Source organism: Mustela lutreola, chromosome 12 (genome assembly GCF_030435805.1).
Source record: "Mustela lutreola isolate mMusLut2 chromosome 12, mMusLut2.pri, whole genome shotgun sequence".
NCBI lineage: Eukaryota > Metazoa > Chordata > Mammalia > Carnivora > Mustelidae > Mustela > Mustela lutreola.
In genome coordinates this window covers 50,134,822-50,154,999 of record NC_081301.1, presented here as the reverse complement: position 1 = coordinate 50,154,999, position 20,178 = coordinate 50,134,822, and the positions used below count along the sequence as shown (strand labels likewise).

Below are 20,178 nucleotides of genomic sequence, written 5' to 3'. Positions count from 1 at the left end.
ATTGTATTTTCTACAAAATTCAGTTCCACTGAAAGGCTTGGCTTCAGCTGGTCCCTTGAGCATTTCTGATCTCCTCTGCTGTGACTGTTCCTGGATTTCTAAAGAGCCATCTATCATCTTCTGTAATTTCTCCCCTCCCACACACATGCCTAGGAAACCAATTTAGGTAGCAAGCATTATCTTTTGGCAATTGGATTATAAATGAAATCATTCCAGAAAGACAAACAAGAGGAAGATAAATTGGAGCCTGTGAAAGTTCAGATGGCCTACTATAGTCTTTCTAAAAATAAAAATAAATACATTTCATGGGAGAGGCTGGATTTGAGGGGTCACGTGAAGGGAAGGAAGAAGGTGCAGTTCAGGCAAAGCCAGAAGATGCTGATATGTCACCTTATATGGATCCAGGCTCTTGTCGAACCCTGAACAACCCTCCAAAATATAATGTTCACATTATATCATCAAGGGATGATATATGTGTGTACACTGTCACCATTCAAATGATTTGCTTCCCCCCTGGAGGATTGGACAGAGGTAACTGCTCGTGTAACAACCCCACTCAAAAACAGTATTTTTCTGAGCAGTGACGGGCCTGCTCAGAATAAAGCTTCCAGGCAGAGATCATCACCAAGTAGGAGACTGACTCCTCCATGCAGAAGAAAGACCCCCAAAGAATAGATTGAAGTGAAAATTCATTTTTATAAATGTATGAGCCTCCCAGTTTTCCTAATTAATGTGATCATTAAGAAGCTAAAGACTGAGCCTCATTTGCTCAAATTGTCCCAAGAACTCAGTAGGTGAAGTGGCAGATGATATTTGTAAATGATGGAAAGCAAAATGGAATTTTTCCCCCAACAGACGTCCTGTTGACAACATACATGGAACTCAAGAAATTTTTGTCTTGTATATCTGGAATATAATATAATACATAATGTAAAATGAATATGTGAATAAATGACACCCTATTTCTCTTGCAACCCTTTGAACTTAACTCTCAGTAGCTGGTCTAATATGGGACTAACCTGAAATATTTGGGGCCAAACCAGAAAAAGACTAGGCAGGCAGTCTGTTCCAGCCCCAACTTATTTTCAACCAGAAGTACCTTGGGAAGTACCGCTGAGAGATCTGGTGATAAAACTGAATCAGTTGCTCAGATCAGACTTAGACTTCCAGGATTTTTCCAAAACTAAGTTGATTCATGTCTTGGAGATACATCTGCAAATGAGTACACATACACATAAGGTGGCTTGAAGAATGAAGGCTAGAGGACGGAGATCCCATAATGTTGGCTTTGCTCTGATGACAACAGCTGTGGTTTCCCCTCCTGTTCCTTCTTGGTGTTGCTCATGTTCTTCTGTGAGGACCTCTCTTCTCTAGGTCAGGGGGATGGAGCCTGACCTACTCCAGAAAAAGGGCTACACAGACTTCATTTGAGGGTCGTGGACATTTCATTGGACACCAACATTCTTTATCTGTTTGTATTCCAGCTTGAAAAAGACAACACTTGGAATAATTTACAACCTCCAGAGGTCCTAAAACTATCCTAGATCCCCAATCTGTAAGACATAGAAGAAGGGAGTCATTCTGGTTGAATGTGGGGTAGGAGACCCAGAGGCTCACCTGACACTATATCCTTCTGCAAAGCTAAAGATTTTTTTAAGAGTTTATTTGTTTATAAATAAATAAGTAGACAGAGATCACACGTAGGCAGAGAGGCAGGCAGAATCAGGGGGCAGGGGGAAGCAAGCTCCCTGCTGAGCAGAGAGCCTGATGCAGGGCTCGATCCCAGGACCCTGAGATCATGACCTGAGCCGAAGGCAGCAGCTTAACCCACTGAGCCACCCAGGCGCCCAAAGAGAATCTTTTTTTTTTTTTTTTTTAAGATTTTATTTACTTGTCAGAGACAAAGATCACAAGTAGGTAGAGAGGCAGGCAGAGAGAGAGGAGGAAGCAGGGTCCCTGCTGAGCAGAGAGCCCCATGTGGGACTCGATCCCAGGACCCTGGGATCATGACCTGAGCCGAAGGTAGAGGCTTTAACCCACTGAGCCACCCAGGCACTCCCAAAGCTAAGGATTCTTATGCAAGTTTAGAAACCTTTAGACTTAGTCTGTCCTTCTTCATACAGTGGTCAGTTGTTTTAAATCATTTCTCGATCACATGAGCATTTGACCCACTCTGAAATACACAGTGTAATTACCATCATCCTCAGCTTGCTCACATTTCCTCCAACAAAAGACATTTCATCACCTTTTTCATTGGCCAAATTCAGATTGGAATGCTCCAGGAATCAAGAAGTTCTTTTTCTCTTTGGCACTTAACAAAATATCATATATGCACATAATACTATATTAGGTACCCAACAAGACTTTAAAAAGAGAGTGAACTAAAAAGAATGCTGACTTCTTTGTCCTCATTACTATCATTTCTTCATGACGAGCCACAGCACACACGTGGTAAGAGAGCAGATAGTACAAATACACACAAGGTAATACATGGCTACAGGTGCTGAGAGGAACTCTGCGCAGGAACTCTGAATCTCACAGACCAAAAAGAAAACTGGAGGGAATTCTAGACAGAGACCCATAGAGACCGAAATCAGTAAGAGATGTACAGGAGTGGTTTAGTTAAGGAATAGGATGGTGGGAATGTGGACTACCCTAATGTGATCATTGGGTAGTCAAAGATTTCTGGACTGGGAGCCTTGAACACTTGGCTAATGAGTTTTAAATAATTTCTCTTGCAACGTAAATTCCTCTGTGATCGAGGCCCCCATAAATTTTGGTTCTATCCCAAGTTCAACGGCATCAGTCATATAAAGGATGGTACTTGTCCCTTACATAGCTGTAGACTGTTTTATGAAACATGCTTGCGTGTGGTCTGGGGCAGCCCTGGGAACATCTTCCTCCCCTTTACATGTGTTTGAACTTGTAGATCTGGAAACCAAAACCCTGCAGGGGGCTAAAGGTGAAAACAGTCTCAGCTCGACAGGCACCTTTCTTGTGGACAATTCTAGTGTCGACTTCCAGAAATTTCCAGACAAAGAAATACTGAGAATGACTGGACCACTCACAGCAGATTTCATTGTCAAGGTAAGTGCCACTAGCTACCTTGTTTTCAAGACATATCCAGAGCGTTACTTATAGTCTCCTGAACAGAGAGAGAGAATTGGGGTTTGGGTATAGATTTAGAAATTCTATTATCTGGAATAAGTTTAATTCATGAGTAACAAGGTATATCCGGGACTTTTCAAGATCAGATGATATTTTTAAGGTCCTAAGAAAATTCTTGTGTGTTTATATACATATACAATTTAATAAAAACAAAGACCAGCACATCATTAGTGGGAGGATAGAAACTGTTTTTGGAAACAAGTTAGGGTACAGTCATTGACTCACATAAGGTGTTCACAGTCAAAGAGAAAGACAGACTAATGGTCCATAGACTTGGTCCTATGTCCCATTACAAGTTCTGTTTTCTCTGTTTCCTCCTATCAGAGCTTCCCTACTCTTCAAGGTAATATAAAACACATTGCTGGAAGCAACATATCCATTCTGTAGGAGAAATGTACATACTTGAAGAATGTTTGGGAATCACAATAAAATAAAACATATTTTTTTCCTTCAGTAGGTCAGGAGGACCTGAAGGATTTCAGCTGCAAAGCTGTAAAACTTGTAATGTGTCCAGGACTCCATAAATTTTTCATCATGGGACCTAGAGCCAGAGGACATTTGATTTAAGCTAAGACTCAATGACCCTGTGGCAGCCGGAAGTAAGAATGCACATAGGAAAATGGGATAGACAGTGAGGTTGGATGGAAGAAGGGTTCCAGAGCACTGTTCTCTGTCTCTGTCTGCCTGGTAGCTGTTTTAAATCCGGTCCAGATGCCAGCCACACTCATGTGGACAAGAAGCTGCAAACCAGCAGAGACAGCTCACAAGAGAAATGATGCTGTGGGTGGTTAAATCACTTCATTTCAGTGTACAAATGCAGTGCAATAGTGAGGGATATCTTTACTTTTTGCAACCCTTAGAGTGCTGCTGGATAAACCATTTGTATTCCTTCCCCTAGTAACCCTGCAAGAGTTAATACACATACTGAAAATAGAGAATTGGATTCAAGTACTATTGTTCACATATCGGTAGCTGACAGTGTTGCTGATGCATTTTATACATCTAGCTGCCTTCTACTCATCACCACTTGGATATCCCATAGGTACAACCAGCGCAACATGTCCAAAACTGGACCTGTCTAGCCCCAGAAACCTACTTAATCTTCTTTATTTCCTATCTTGTAGAATAAATGGGCTATTCACCCAGCCACATCAGAAAACTTTGATTCACACTGATTTCCCCTTCTCCTATACACCCCCAGTTAGACATTAAATTTTGTGCATTCTACCTCCATACCATCTGAAGATGATTCTTTCTTTCTCTCTTTGCCACCACGGTCTTAGGGTAGGCCTTTGTATTTCTCCCTGATCATGCATGTGCCTCCTTCTAAAGCTGCAGCCCAAAGGAGAGAAAAGGACTTTCTCAGCCAGGACAGGGTCTTTTTCAGTCATGGTCCACCCTTCAAGCAGCTAAGGTACCCATTCCATTTGTCCCCATTCTAGAAATTTCAAAAGAATATCCTAGAGAAGAGAAGACATACTAAGCCACCAAAATAGTAGAAAAATTGTGATTTGCATTTACATCAATTAGAGCATTAGACACAGATCATGCGTTCACGCATCTTTCTGAACAGCATGAAGCAACACCCTGGGCATCATTCAGCATCCAAGGAGCATGAAGGGATGCCTGACTCCCAAACCCCTGCTGGCTGGTCTGAGGCAGAGTTTTCTACAATACCAGGGAGAACAAAGAACATAGTAGGGGAATAGCCAAGGTTCACAAGTTACCCTTTTCCCAACTGAGAGGAAAAACGTATGGCATTTCATAATGCATCAACTGGGAGATCCTTTGTGTACTTGATGATGTTTTTTATGCATTTGAAATGTCTTCTTGATTCCTTTGATTTTATATGGACCTAATGTTCATCCGTTACCCACTCACACACTTGCCCTGTCCTGTGACTCTTTTGTGACAGTGATATCAGTTGCTATGCAAGGTGACCAGTTTTTGTCTTCTCTTTTTCCTTTCAGTGTCAGAAGTCCTTCCATTAAATTAGAAACACTGGATCATTGTAACTATAGGAAGAAAAGCTTGTTTCAGAACATTCTTTTCCTTTATTAACTTAAGGAGGCCCAAATTACATATGCCAGATGTGTTTAGCTCCCTAAAACTAAATTCTAATGTGTCAAACTAAAGCTTTCAATATCTCTGGACAACAAGAACCTGACATCTGAGGATTTAGGGTGTATAAATCTCCAGAGCTAATGATAACAAAGGTCCCAGAATTAATAAGACCAGAAACAAGGAACATGGCAGCTCATCTCTGTGAGAAGCAATTAGGCCATCAGAGTTAGACATCAGGTTGGCATCTTTATTTTAAACGTATTTTTCCCACTTTCAAATGAAAAATTAAGAGGAAACTGAAAAGAGCAGTACAAGGCCACCACTAAGAATAAATAACTGTGTCTCCACAACACTAACGCTAACTGACAGCATTGCTTGGTACCATGAAAAGAATGGCAGCTTTCAAGCCAAGGCAGACCTGAATTCAAATCCCAGCTCTGCTCTTCCCTAGCTGTGTGGCTTGGAGCAAGTCACTCAATCTCCCTGAGACTCATTTTTCTCATTTTAATGTAAATGTGGAAAGATAATAAAGAGTAGTTCTAAGATTTGATTTAATGCAAATAAAATGTACCCTGCATACAGTAGGAATGTAGTAAGTGCTGGTTGCTGTGGTAGTTGTGTAGTTGTTGGTTATTATTAAGAAAGGGTTCTTATAGAGAAGAGAGAACCAGGAATATTATCACTGTAGAACCGAGTAAGATTATGTGGTCAGAGATTTGGATACATCACGACTGTTTTTATCTATTTGAAATAACAATACCCCTGTTCATTTCCAATCTCTTCAAATTTAGATATATTGTCTCTGCATTCTTGGTCATGTACTTCAAATTCATTGGACTCATTAAGAACTGTAGTCTCTCTAAGCTCCTGGTTTTCTTTCCTTCAATGTAGTATTAACTAATACTACCTCTTAACACCAGAACTTCTTGACATGTGTTCCTTACTCTCAGGTCATAAGGTACTTTTACTGGTAACTTCCAGGAAGCTGAGAATTTGACATGTTCCTCTTTAACCAGATCAAAAACTGAGCCCAGACACTGTACAGGTATTCTAGAACAAGTTTTCTCCAAGGATTTTGATGTTATATCCTTCCCATTTTTGTTTTTTCCTCCACTTTCCTAGGACTTAGTTTAATTCCAAGCATCCCAAAAGGGATCTCTGCAAAACAATCCATCTCTCTAAGCCTAAATAAATCTTCTGGTCTTTTTTATTTTTTCACAGACCTGGTGTTCAAATGAGAGTCCTCTTCTAATACCTTTCCAGCATGAAAACCACACATCCCAAGAGAGCTATAGGCTTTTGTGAGCTTAAAAAAGAGAGAGAGAGAGAGAGAGAGAGAGAGAGAAATTTTCCAAAGAATGTGATTAATACTACATCCCTGAGCAAGCAATTAGGTATCCTGTATCTGACACATAGAATTGAAAAATATTAATCTGTAGGCTTTGCTGTCCTTTTGTGAAAGATACTATATTGCTTCAGCTGGTTTTGCTTTAAAGTAAGTGATTGCATCACTGTTTATTCTAATTAAGAAAGACCTCAATGTTCCATGGGTCAGAATGCCAGCATAATTATGAGATATTCTATAGCTCTCTCTCTTTCTCTTCTTTCTCCTTTTCCAGCTCTTGCATATTATCTGACAAATATTTCCAACATTTTCATCCAAAGTCCAAAAACTAGTCTAGGGTTTAACACCTACTCACTGTGTTCCAGTGTTCCTAGATGTATAATCCAGTTCTTAATCCAGTTGTTCAACTCAGTGGCAGAGAAACAGGCTGTTTTTTGAAGGCCAAATCCATCAGTTTATCCTTGAAACACTTGAAAACCTGAACGAAGTTGTAGACCACATGATTTACTGTTAGACCTCTACTGTCTTGAAGAGGTGGCCCTCTTGGTTGTCCATGGAACTTCCTTTAGTCCAAGCCTTGCCAGACTGTCTTAGTGTTATATGGCATGTGGTTAGATCTTTGTGAAATCAAGACACTGCTCCTGTTGGGTATTTTTTTCTTCTCTTTTAGATTATGTTTTCTCAACCTTGTACTTTCAAGAACTATTAAAGAATTATTGCCTCACTTCTCCTCTTTCAAAATGCAACGGGTTTGTAATTTCTGTAAGGACATGTTGTATTCAGAGTACTTGCTTTTGTAGTGTAAGTTGGTGTTTTTCAAAGCTTGGTACTTGGACCATCAATATTTCCATTGCTCTTGCCCTGCAAGAGCCCAGGAATTTGCATTTTAGCAAGCTTCCAATTGGTAACTCTGCACATTTAAATGTATGAATCACAAAAGTGTGAGGAAACACCATGTTTCTGAGTGGGCAGAGCCATTTAATTCTTTAATTCCTTTTTTCTTAACTAAAGACAGGATCCTTCTTTTTTTTTTTTTTTTTTTTTTTTTGCAGTGTTTGGCATTTATAATTTCCCCAGAACAAATTGTCTACTTTGGAACCTACATTTAAAAATCTACATATATGGGCACCTGGGTGGCTCAGTTGGTTAAGCGACTGCTTTCAGCTCAGGTCATGATCCCGGAGTCCCGGAATCGAGTCCCGCATCAGGCTCCCAGCTCCACGGGGAGTCTGCTTCTCCCTCTGACCTTTTCCTCACTCATACTCTCTCTCAATGTCTCTCTCTCAAATAAATAAATAAAATATCTTTTTTAAAAAAAAATCTACATATATGGGATGCTGGGGTGGCTCAGTCAGTTAGGCATCTGTCTGATGCAGGACTTGATCCCAGGACACTGGTTCCCTGCTCAGTGGGGACAGAATCAGGGCCTGATTCTCCCTCTGCCTGCTTCTCCCTGTGCTTGTGCTCTCCCTTTGTCTCTGACAAATGAATTTCAAAAAATCTTTAAAATAAAGAAATAAGTAAAATAAAATAAAAATCCACATACATATACACATCACATATAAAAATCCACATAATTTGGCTGTTATACCAGAGAAGTTGGAAATACAGGAAAGAAAGAGAATGAGTAAGTGGCCTGGATAAAGATCCTACCTGAATCGCAAGTAGAGACATTGTGATCTCTTGTTCCATAACAACCCAACTGAAAAGGATGGTTGTGATGGTGTCTGGTTGTTGGGTAAGATCGATGATATTGCTATAGCCACTTCTCTCCCAATGCAGTTCTTCATGTAGCCTAAGACCATCCACGCCACCATACATTGTGGTCCAAAGTTGGAAGGGACCAAGAAAATCCCTCCCTATCATACCAGGTTCTCTCTTTGCTTTCATCTCCTGCAGATCCGCAACTCGGGGCCTGCTGACAGCACAGTCCAGTTCATCTTCTACCAGCCCATCATTCACCGATGGAGAGAGACAGATTTCTTTCCTTGCTCAGCAACCTGTGGAGGAGGTAATGGTGTCCACTTACCCTTCTCAATGTTGGCTTCTGTGAGGGAAGATTTGGCTGTTATGAAAGTAGTCACTTCCATGTGGAAGAAATTGATGCTGTGATGGGTCTGATTCTTTATACTAAATGGGGCCAAATCCTGAAGCCCTCCCATAAGGAGGATACCTCCATCTGGATGCCCTATGAACATTTCCTGTTGGTAGAGTTCCATTAGTGGAAACAGTCTTGACTCTATTCTGTTCCTTGGAGAATAAACTATTCACCTGGTTGAAGAGAACTTACTTATTCAGGAGCCAAATAAAGAGTGTTTGTCAGGCCTACTACCTAGCACATTATGTCCAAAATAATCAGAGACTACTTTAATTAAGGAAATAGTTTATTACCAGGAAAAAAGTCCCTGTACTATAGACATAGACTCCATTATTGTTAAACCCTATCCCATCATCTGTGCCATAAGTAGAAAGCACTTGCCTGTTTTATTCATGAAAATACAGCTCTCCTGAAAAGTCACATAATGAATTCTTATCTCTACTCTGTTCACATCTGCAACACTGATTGCATTTTGTGTTACTGGAAAGGTATTTCCCCCTACTTTCTGCTCATGATAATTATAATGGTTAAATAATAATTGCTCAAAATATTTTATAATTTATTTAGCCATATCCCTATAGAAGATTTAGTCCATTTAAACTTTCCTATTATAATGTCATGAATAACTTAATACCTAAGTATTTCGCTCCTTTCAAATTATTTCCTTGGAATAAATTCTCAAGAGTGAGATTCAGAATTTTTGTGGCTATTGGCATCTATTACCAAAATTCTTTCCAGAATGGTAATAAGCAGCTTATGAGTAGTTGAGTTTCATTGCCAATTGAGCCAGTATTTGTGGATTATAAGAATTGTTTAATTTTGCTGATTTAATGAGCATAAAATTGTATGTATATTCCTTTAAAAAATAGCACATGAAATAAATTCTGGCTCCACTTTCAAAGAAGCTTGTTAATTGGACAGTGGTAAATTAAGTAGTTAATCCACATGGGTATCACTAGATTATTCTGACAAGAAAAAAGGATGGTACCTCAAAATAGAGACAAACTATTACCTATTAATTTTTTAGACAGTAAGAACACATGAAATAATTCATCTTCATCAGCATAATATTAACACACCCCTAAAAATGAGGTTCTAAGAATAACATTGGGTTTTAGCTTAAAAGCAGTTAGTCAAAAAGACCTTCACGTGCTTCTACTTGGTTGTTAAATAACTATTAATTTGACATTATAAGCATTTCAACAAAATAGTGTTTTCATTTGTTCTGTCTGTCCAGAAGAGAAAGATGACTTTTATAAAAAGTAAAACCCCAATTACTTGGATTTTTCATGAGAATATGTTATTTTGATACACCTGTTAATGACTAGCAGAGGAAATAGTTTTGGAGAAAGAAATCCGAACAATTATTTTTCTTTTTTTCTTTTTTAAATGCAAGTCATGCTTTGTGAGAAGTAACAATTCAGTAATATGCCCACTATGTCCGTTTCACATAGAGTTGCTGATGGAGTATAATTTCAGTAACCTTGGCGATGCCTTGCTGTGTAATAAAGCAACTCCTGTTAGATTCATATATATCCAACTCCTCTCAGCCTTATTTCCCTCAAATCTTAGTGAAGGAGAAGCATTAGTGGTCTTCAAATGTTTTGAGCAATCAAACCCTTGCTTCAAAGGAAATCTTACTAGGAAGCCCAGAATAAAGGAGTATTATTCAAAATGAAGATAGGAGCCATGTGGAAATTAGCTTTCCTCCTGCTTCGTGGACCACAGCTTGAAACTGAGTGAAGAAATGATCTCTGGGTTCCCTTTTATATTTTTGGTTCCACATTCAAAGGGTTGACCATCTTGCTAAGTGTAAAGAAACAATTGCTAATCCAATTATCTTGTGAATTGCTTGAAAACACAATTATCTGGCCATTTTTGTCATTTATTTCATTTTTGTCCTACATCTTCATTTCACCCACTCTCAGATAGCCTGACAACAATATCTGTAGGCTGAAAATTATGATTTACTTCTTGCTTATGCCCACATTTTACTACATGATAAATTCTGTCCTTGAGTAGAAATTATTATATGGAAAATTACAAAATTATAAAAAATATAAAATGATTCACTTATAAAATTATAAGTTATAATTTTAATTATAAAATGCTTAGTTTATCATAACATTATCTGCTTTCAAGTATAATATAATTGAAAAATAAAAGTATACTTACTATTTATAGGGTGATTTTTCCTCTTTGATTTTCTTATAAAATAAAAAGCTTAATGGAACATGTGTTCTTACCTATTACTTTCCATGCTTTTCATCTTTACAGTAAAATTGTTAAAAGGTCTTTTTTGGGGTCTTTAATGAACAATTAATTTTTGTGGGTGGTCTGAGAACACAGCCCCAAGCCAGGAATTCTGGTTTTATAAGCTTTCTTCTGATTTCCTAAAATCTTTAGCAAGTCTTTAATTACTCTAATTCTAACTTGGTAACACATATCTAGCAATAACAATATTCAACCACCTGCCAGGGAGAATGTATTTTGGAGGTTGATTAGGGTTAGAAAATACAAAAGCCTAAGTTAAAAAAAAAAGTCCCCATGTACTTTTATTTTTCACGCTAAGAATCCAATCTTCATCACCGTCTCACCAGAAATGCACAAGATGAGAGAGAGGCAGGTGGGAAAGGTCTCACACATCATGAACGCTACTAGGTAGTACCCAGCAATGCTATTTTTTAAAAGAATTCTCCAAACAGTGGAAATGTGTACACAGAAACTAAAAAATATCAGCTAAAGACTTAATTTAAGGAGCAATGGCAAAGGATTTCAGGTGAAGAAGAAACTGAACATTAGGGGAGTCCTATTATTGTTGTTGGTGGTGGTGTTGCTCTGGAGGGATTCATCCTACATTTACTCAGCCAAACCCACTCAGGCTGAGTATAGACAAAGATGATATTCTCAGGTGGCTGGCAAGACCTGGTCTTGCGCTGAATCCCATTTTCCCCCATTCATCCAGGGGAGCGGTGTTAGAGTTTATGCTATTGATTTGGGAATTTATTCTCCCTAATGCCCCAGATACAATGGAGGCAGTTTTGCATCCTTGCAGAATTTAATGCTTGGCAAATAAACACCAATCATCTTTTTTGGATACAGAAATCTCTGTTACACTTTCAGATTATACAAAGCAAATTAATAAGGAATGATTTACAACAGTCTTACTACCTAGCTCTGCCCTTCTATAATCCGAACCTTAGAGTAAAATTTAATTGTTAAAATTCGAGTGGAAAAATAATATTTGAGGTCTGCAAAAATTAATGAGCCTCCCATTTATCTGTCTTTTGTCCTGGAAATTACTGAACCATTGGGGAAGAATTTCCATTAATGTGAGATGGCCAAAAAGCATAAAGAAATCTATTGCATTATATTTTACCATGGTTTGTGTGTCTTAAACTTGCGTGGATGGTTTGATACTACAGGTTACCAGCTGACATCGGCCGAGTGCTATGATCTTCGGAGCAACCGTGTGGTTGCTGATCAGTACTGCCACTATTACCCAGAGAACGTCAAACCCAAACCCAAACTTCAAGAGTGCAACTTGGATCCTTGCCCAGCCAGGTCAGTCAAATTTGCCAGTTTATTTGTCATAAATATAAATCGTGTTCCTGCTAAGCTTCTTAAATCTTTTAATGAAAAATAAGCATCGCTTCCTAATCATGCATTATTGGTTACCCATGCCCCTCAGTCTTGCAGCTAGATGATGCCCTCTTAGGGTCTACAGATTCTCCATGTGGGGAGCAAATAAACACCGAAATAACAAATAATGCTTAGCTCCCTTAAGCATTATTTTCTCTTCTGATTTATTTTGATTCTGGTACTTCTGTCTCTCCTTAACAAAGTCCAGGCCAGTGTCGTGGTGTGGTCTTCCCAGGAGTCTTTTCATTTTAACTCTGTCACTGGAGTTTGATGTGATCAAAGCAGACCATATTCAAGGACCACAGCTGACCCATCTGAGCCAGGGGTGGTCCATAACTCTAATTTTAACAAACTCAGCCTTTGTTAAGGAGAAAGCAGAGTTATTGTCAATAGTCAGATTTTTCTTAAAGGTCATTTAAATTAGGAGCTCTAAAGAAGACCTGACATTTTCATGTCAGCTATGGCTTTTTGGAAACCACAAGTGGCCCTCAATTAGATTTAAGGATCAGATTGATTAATGAAACATCTCAGATGATGAGGAGTCATGAAAGTACAGGTCAGCAGTCTGTCTGTGGTGTGATATTCGCCTTTGTACTTGCAACACTTCCTGGTAGATCTCTTTATCATCTTCCTTATCCACACATAGGAGAGAAGAAATTTAAAAAAAAAAAAAATTCTTCTGGAAAACTGATTGTGAACACCAAAAGATTAAAAATCCTTCCCTCAGCTCCTTGGATTTCTGAGAAACACCTCAGTATTACTTTTAAATCATAGTTTAGTAAGTATAGATACATAAAAATAAAACTTGAGATAGTTGAAATAGTACATGAGCAACATGCATGAAAATCACTTTGAAGTTTTTGTTTTCTGCTGTTAACTTCCCAAAGTTTATTTTCTTGTACTCTGTTTCATATTCATGGATTCTAAATTCTACATGTGATGTAAAATGGCCTATTTCAAATACTTAGCTCATAAAACTGAACTCCGACTAACAGGTTTCCATTAAAGACACAGAATCAATATTTTCTAATTATATAATTTAGGTGAGGTTTAATTTAGTTTAGGTTCATGTTACACCAGATAATTATGTATTGAAAATTGGAAATGGTTTAAAAACTGAATGAGGTGTTAACATTTTGCTTGGACTTTTTTTATTTTGGAAATATTAAGAGTATGAAGCACTTGTAACCAAGACAATTATAACTAATGCAATTCAACCCTGTTTTTAAATTATTCTTCTTATTATACATCTTTATATCTATACCAGAAGACCACTTATACGAAAAGCATAGTTATCCTAATTCAGACAGATGGCTCAGCCAGAGGAAGACTTTGAAAGTCTTCACCCGTTTTCATGATAATTTATGTGTAAATTTCTAGAAGAAATGAGGGATTCACTCCCACAACTGGGGAAAAAAACTCCCATAAAGAGATGACTGTGGAAGACAGTTGTGAGATAAAAGTATTTTGTTAACAATTTTAAGAAAATATTTATAATTTACTCAATTTGGGGGGGGGGCTCCTGATTTTTATCTATCTTCTCTGTTGGAGTCATACTTGTGGCCTATTTCTTATTATCCAAAAGCAAAAGGCCATGTTATAATGAAAGAGGTTTGCCTCTGAAATTTTTGCTTTGTCTCCATCCTATGTTATTTTAAAACATCTAATACAGCACATGTATAAATGTTGGGACAGGTGGCTATTAAGGAAAAAAAAAAGAAAACTGAGAAAGGAGAAAGAAGAAGTAAGTTAGAGGCAAATGTCAGGAAGCTGCTTTTTTATTGCAGAGGTAATTAAACAAAGCTGTAAAAATTAACACTTAACAGTAGGAGAGATTTAAGAGGAAACCTCTTTAGGAAATATAGATTTGCAGCCCCAAGGTTAAGATACTTCAGGATCACTGGGAAATTCATTGTCCTTATTTGCATACCTGGGGTCAAAGCAAGTTTTCTGAATTCCAAGAGAAAACAGAAGTGATGATTCCAGAGAAGAAGATACTGTGTAACAAACTGTGTTACTATGTAACAAATGTTTGCCCTCCCTTTAGACATCACAGTCAAACCCTCAAGAAACTTCTTTCTAACTACAGATATAACTACCTCATAGTCAAATCAGGAGTGACACAATGATATTAAACTATCGCCTTTGTGTCTAAAATTAGAAACACCCAAAAGGGAAAATGTAGATGTCCTTAGTACCTACAGTCAGATGGTTTTTTTTTTTTTTAATTCCAAAAGAAATTCCTTTTATCAAGCCCCTGAGGTAGTTGTTCACTTTACTTGTGTGAGACTAGGAATTGGGGGCCTGTTATGTATTATTTGAAAAGCAAAATCCCATTCACATAGCCAAGTTTATTGCCTGTCAAGCCTGGGAAGTACCATGGACAGCAAAAAGTGCACTAAATAATTTGGTCTGGAGCCCTTGGTTCATTCCGGACCTCAGTTTTCTCACCCACGAAATGGGGGTGAGAGGGTTGTTTGTTGCATTAAGTTAGCGGTGTTCAGACTTGGTCTACAGAATCTGTCACTCCACAGAGTTGCCTCCCTGAATTTCATCTGATATATTTTGAAGTGTTTTTCAACAAGAACTCACAAGAAGTTCATATAGTCAAACATGTTAAACTAATTTTAACGGATTCAAGTTCAGCTAAATTATAAGCATTGTTGGAACAGTTATAAAAATGTTATCCCACCAAAGTAACTACTTTTTGCCCTCATCCTTAAGCTCTTCAATGTGTCTATTTGGCCAGAAAAATAAATATCCTAAGATTGCAGGATGAGCTGTTTAAAACTTACCATTACATATCTGCTTCTCTGTGATAATAGGAATTCTCTCATTGCTACACATCTGAAACTAAAACAAACCAGAAATAAATTGGCTATGATGACCATTTGCCATAATCCAGGATGCCCAATTTTTTTGTTTACCAAAACAGCCTCATTGTTTGCAGTAATTTATTTTGTAATAACTAAGTGTTTATAGTTGAACTAGTGAACCAAATGACATCCCCTACTCGTTTCGCTCACAGACGATATCCTCTGGTTCACATGATTATGCTAAGGAGATGGTTGACACCTAGCCCCTGTTTTCGAGATTGTTTTTATGTTTTTATGGGTTTTTTTTGTTTGTTTGTTTGTTTGTTTTTGGTGCTTAATGCTAATTAAGAAATGTCGATGAGTTAAAAGCCCATAATTAACACAATAAACCTCACTAACAATCTCCAGTGCCCACAAATCACCAGTGTTAATGCTTTTGCTATGTTTCTTTCCAGTCTTGTCTATAGGCTGTAACATAGATGAGATCATACTGTGTACAGTGGACACTTGGAATTCAGTGATTTAGCATTCTTGGTTTCCACTATTCTAAAGCAAGCCTGAATATCCATGACATGTAGTAACTTGACATTTTGCTGAGGCAGGAATATGAGTCCCTTCTACTACTAGACCAACATTTGAGCCTACCTGGCTGCCAGAAGTTCCATCCCAAGAGAGCTTTTGTTGCTCTCTGCTGGTGTCTTTTATGCAGTCATTTTTATGAAGTGGTAAAATGGTTTGTTTCCTAGCCAAGAGTGGTCTCAAAAAGGAAGCCAAAAGTTAACACTTCTAATAGGGGGAAGAGAGAGTGGAGGTAAAAATTTAATGGCTTTTAGCTAAAATTAAGACTGTTTCCCATTGGTGGCTGAGAGCTATGATCTCAGAGCTATGATATCACTAATCCCATCATAGGCTCTCTCCAATGTTCCGGTGGTGGTCCCAGCTAGGGTAAGCCCAGAAGTCCAGGGGCATTTCCCTCCTATAAGTCAGGGATCTACTGTTTCATTTGTTTTCCACTGCATTCCTCTCACCCAAGAGTGTGGACCCTTTCCCGCGTCACTAAGACGTTTAGAATCTAACCGAATGTAAATTCCTCCCTCGTGCCTGCCCTAATTACAGTTTCTGTCTTACACCACAGAGAAATTTTTTTTAATGCCTTTTTCAGTTGTTTGTGCAGTGCTATATATCATCTTTGCCTCTCAGGTGAAGGCTAAAATCCATCATGTGATGCCTATGGTTCTGCAACAATTAAAAAGGCATCATTTTAGTTCAACTAATAAGCACCTTATGTTTTCAGAGTGGCTTTAAATGTAAGCTATACTACATTTGGCCTCATATAGCTCAGTCTATGAGACTGGAATGACTGTTAATGCTGTCTGGGAGAAATTGTGCAAGACATTGTTTGTGAGAAGATCAGAGACGCACCTTTGTGGATCTGTTCTGGCACGGGTCCCCTGTGTTCCCTCCAAGGCAGTAATGAAGGGGGCTTAAATTGGCAAGGGTTGGAAAAGTGAAAAAAGTTCTCTCATCACACTATCAGGATCACAATCATTAGCAAACAAATCTGTTCCTTGCTGAAACTGCATCCAGATTCCCCCTTCCCTCAAGGGATTCAGAGCAATAGTCCTGAGGAAATGCCCAAACATGTTTGTCCCGAGCGGCCATTCTTGGTGCGTTCCAGTGGACTTTTTGTCCAGCTCCATTTAATTTGACAGCAAATTGCATAAGTCATCCCTGGCCATGATCCAAATTGCGAACAAAATCTCAGATTGAATCGTAATGCAACTTTAAAATAATCTGCATCGTGAGAGCCATTATGTGTAGTGGGCATGTAAAAACTTGGTCACGCTAACTTGGTGACTAACCAGTCCATTGGCAGTGCGGACTGGTGATTAGGAGGGGAGCTTTGGAGTGAAGAGGCTGGCTTGAGATCTTGACTCTGCCATTTACTGATTGAGTACCCTTTGGCCAGTTACTTGTTCTTACTAAGTCTCCATCTTTTATCCTGCGAAATGAGGAAAATAACAGTACTTACCTCACAGGGTCATCATGAGGAATAAATGCTCTAAGATATTTAAGGAGCTTAGCAGAATGTCTGACACATGACAAGCCCTCAGAAATGTTAGTTGCTACAGCTATTATGACTAAAATCATGATTATGATAATGTTGGTGTTACCTCAGAGAGAAACTGCTAAACTTTCCAGAAAGCAGCTTTCTCCTCCATGACCAGAAAAAGATGGGACCCCAGAATTTTCTATGGGTCTAGAAATGGAATTCTCTGTTGTTTTTATATAGCAAGAAACATGAATTCCTTAAAAAAAAATCTTCATCAAAGTAAATCACCTGTACCAGAGTTTTAAAATACAACAACCATGAGAAATTAAGATAATTGGCATCTCCATAAATCGCAGCGTGCAACTGCCTAATAATCCCCATTTAACCAGCTGTGAGACATTGCCATTTAATTCCAATGGGATTTATGCCAAGTCACCAAAAAAGGAGAACTCAGTGTAAGGGCTAGAAAATGGTTGCCTTGTTAGCAATTAAAATACAATGAAATGTTTTCCTCATCTTCGAAGTCTTTTTGTTTTGCTACAAGATGTAAATGTTTTAGAAAAGCACCAACTTCTGTTTAATCAACCTCATTTGAATATATTCCTCTAAGACGCCAACGAGTAAACGAGAAGAAAGATCACCATAAAATCCTGTGTCCACTTTCATTCATTATCTCTAATGAGGTTAAAAAGTGGAGTTCTGGTTCTTTTTAGGATGCATGACCATACCCTTCCAAGTTATTAGTGATAGTCTCACACACATTATCAGACAATCAGTTTGAAACTCCATTATTGGGGCGGTTCAGTCTTTCTACCAGACCAGCTCATGACTACCAATAATGATAATCACTTGTTACAGTACCTCTTATACTTTTGAAATGTGTAATTATTTATGCAATTCTCTTAATTAACCTGCAAGTTAATTTAACAGGTATTAGCATCATCCTCCATTTTAACCTCCTTCACTTTGGCTTTACTAACTGGTAACTTCTTTTCTTCTCTAGACCCGAGTTTTGCTACTTGTAAAATGAGTAAAATATTCCTGTAGGAGAGTAGCTACAAGGATTAAATGAGATAATATACACAAAGCTCTTAGCAAGGTGCCAAGCACTCAACAGAAGTCAGCTATCATTATCAAATTGAGAGCCAAACCTGTAAAATGACATGCTCAACATTACTTCTTTACGAAGTTTATAAAGAGCTTTCACATCCATTATCTCAATTCAGTTTTACAATCCCTGGGAGGTTAGCAAAACAGAGATTATTATCTGTATTTCCAGATAAACAAACTGAAGGCTAAAGAGGTTGAGGGATCTGCCCCCAGGTTAGATTGTGCAAAAGAAAACTGTGTTGTATAAAAAATAAAAAATTATATTTAAAAAAAAAAAAAAACTGTGTTGTAAATCTAAGTGCTTCCAGTTCCAGACTTAACCTTCTCTAGAATGGAAACTCAGCTGACCCGATTCATGCTGCTGATACCTTATTCTTCATGATGCCTTTAGCACCCCCATAAAATCTGGTTTAAGCCCAACATAGACCCCCACAACCAGTACAGTACTGACAACTTTGCATGTCTATGCGAAGTCCGGTCCTCTGGGTCTTTGAATAGACTACACATCCAGGTTAGACAAGCCTCTTTTATATAAGCATAAATACTGATGTTTACTCCATCCAAAAGGTGACCAATCACTTGAGAAAGTAGAGGAAGAGATAAGAAATATTAGTCCCACTGACTTAAAAAGCAGTTCAGAAATTGCATTAACATCAAGAATATGAACCACAGAAATAGCAATGTGAGGAAATCTTAATATATGGGGTCAAATGATCAAAAACTCCCCAGTGGGTTTTACTGCAGAATATGTGCCTTAAAGACATTTTCAAAGCCTGGATGATGGACAGGGTTCTTTTGGTCTGGTTCTGAAAGATAAATGAATGTTGCCTAGTAGGTACAATGGTTTAAAAAAAAGATTGTGACCTCTTTACAGAATATTTTCTCATTTGCTGGATCCCATCTTGCTTAGGGAGGCCCGTGGTGCTTTAAGAAGTCACCAAATATTAGAGTAGGAAAGATTTTGAGATGATCACCTAGTTCAGTAGTTTTCAATTTGTGGTTCACAGAGCTGCAAGTTCTGCCTTCAGCAGCCACTAGGAAGAGGAGAGGCGAGCTAGAGCTCCAGGAGACGGGGGTTTCTGAGACCCTGCTATTACTTTACCTTAAAACTCCTGATTTCATCCAGTCCTTAGCTGTGGCAGAAGTTCAAATGTAAGGCTCTCAAGATCACAGAGAGTGACAGAGAGGAGAACTGACTGTCCATTTCCCAGCTCCTCAGGGGGTCCTTTTCCTTATTATACCATGATCCTTTGTGCTCTATGACCCAGGAAAACATGAACGCTTATGTCTTTTCCAACTTTTGGTCACTTCTTTCCTGCCCCATCCTAAACTGTGGCTTAGGAAGAGATGTGGAACTGTTGCCCACAGTTGTCAAGAAAAGGTAAAATACTCTCTTCTGTGCCATTGCTCCCTCCACCATGCACAATTTCATTCATTTTTTTAATGGAGTGCCTAACTGGTACAGATTTGATGCTTGCTACCATGGCAAAGGCAAAGCAAAATCAACCAGGAAGTGGGGCCCAACACTGCCCAGAGAGAGTTATATAGTGACAAAGCATCATGATACCTGAAAGACACATGAGACAGGAACAAGGAGAGCTTTTTGAGCTGTCATGGCTATTTCTGGGAGATACTCAATGGAAGAGATGCAGAGTTAAGCCAAGCAAGCTAGAAGCACAGGTGTCATTAAGCTGTCCTCTCTCCTCCCCAAATCCCCCAATCACCTCTGCTCCCAGAGCAGCCTCCCTTAACTTTCAACCCCTCACCCCCAAAACTGTTTATCCCCCTTGCACAGATGGCAGAGCTAGAGGAAGGCAAGGAATGAGACTAAAAATGTGCCCAGTGAGTGACAGTTGGTTGGGGAGTTTCTTCGACCTGGTTC

General features: G+C 38.6%; 1 protein-coding gene across 2 annotated transcripts in view; it reads left to right on the top strand.

Annotated features, from left to right (window-relative positions):
• ADAMTSL1 (ADAMTS like 1) overlaps positions 1 to 20,178 on the top strand; it is a 908,570-nt gene that overhangs the window by 667,225 nt on the left and 221,167 nt on the right. For both annotated transcript variants that reach the window (XM_059141548.1, XM_059141549.1), the window contains 3 exons: positions 2,930 to 3,087; positions 8,477 to 8,588; positions 12,101 to 12,239. In XM_059141548.1, coding sequence (XP_058997531.1) covers positions 2,930 to 3,087; positions 8,477 to 8,588; positions 12,101 to 12,239 — 409 coding nt within the window. The remainder of the gene's footprint in view (positions 1 to 2,929; positions 3,088 to 8,476; positions 8,589 to 12,100; positions 12,240 to 20,178) is intronic.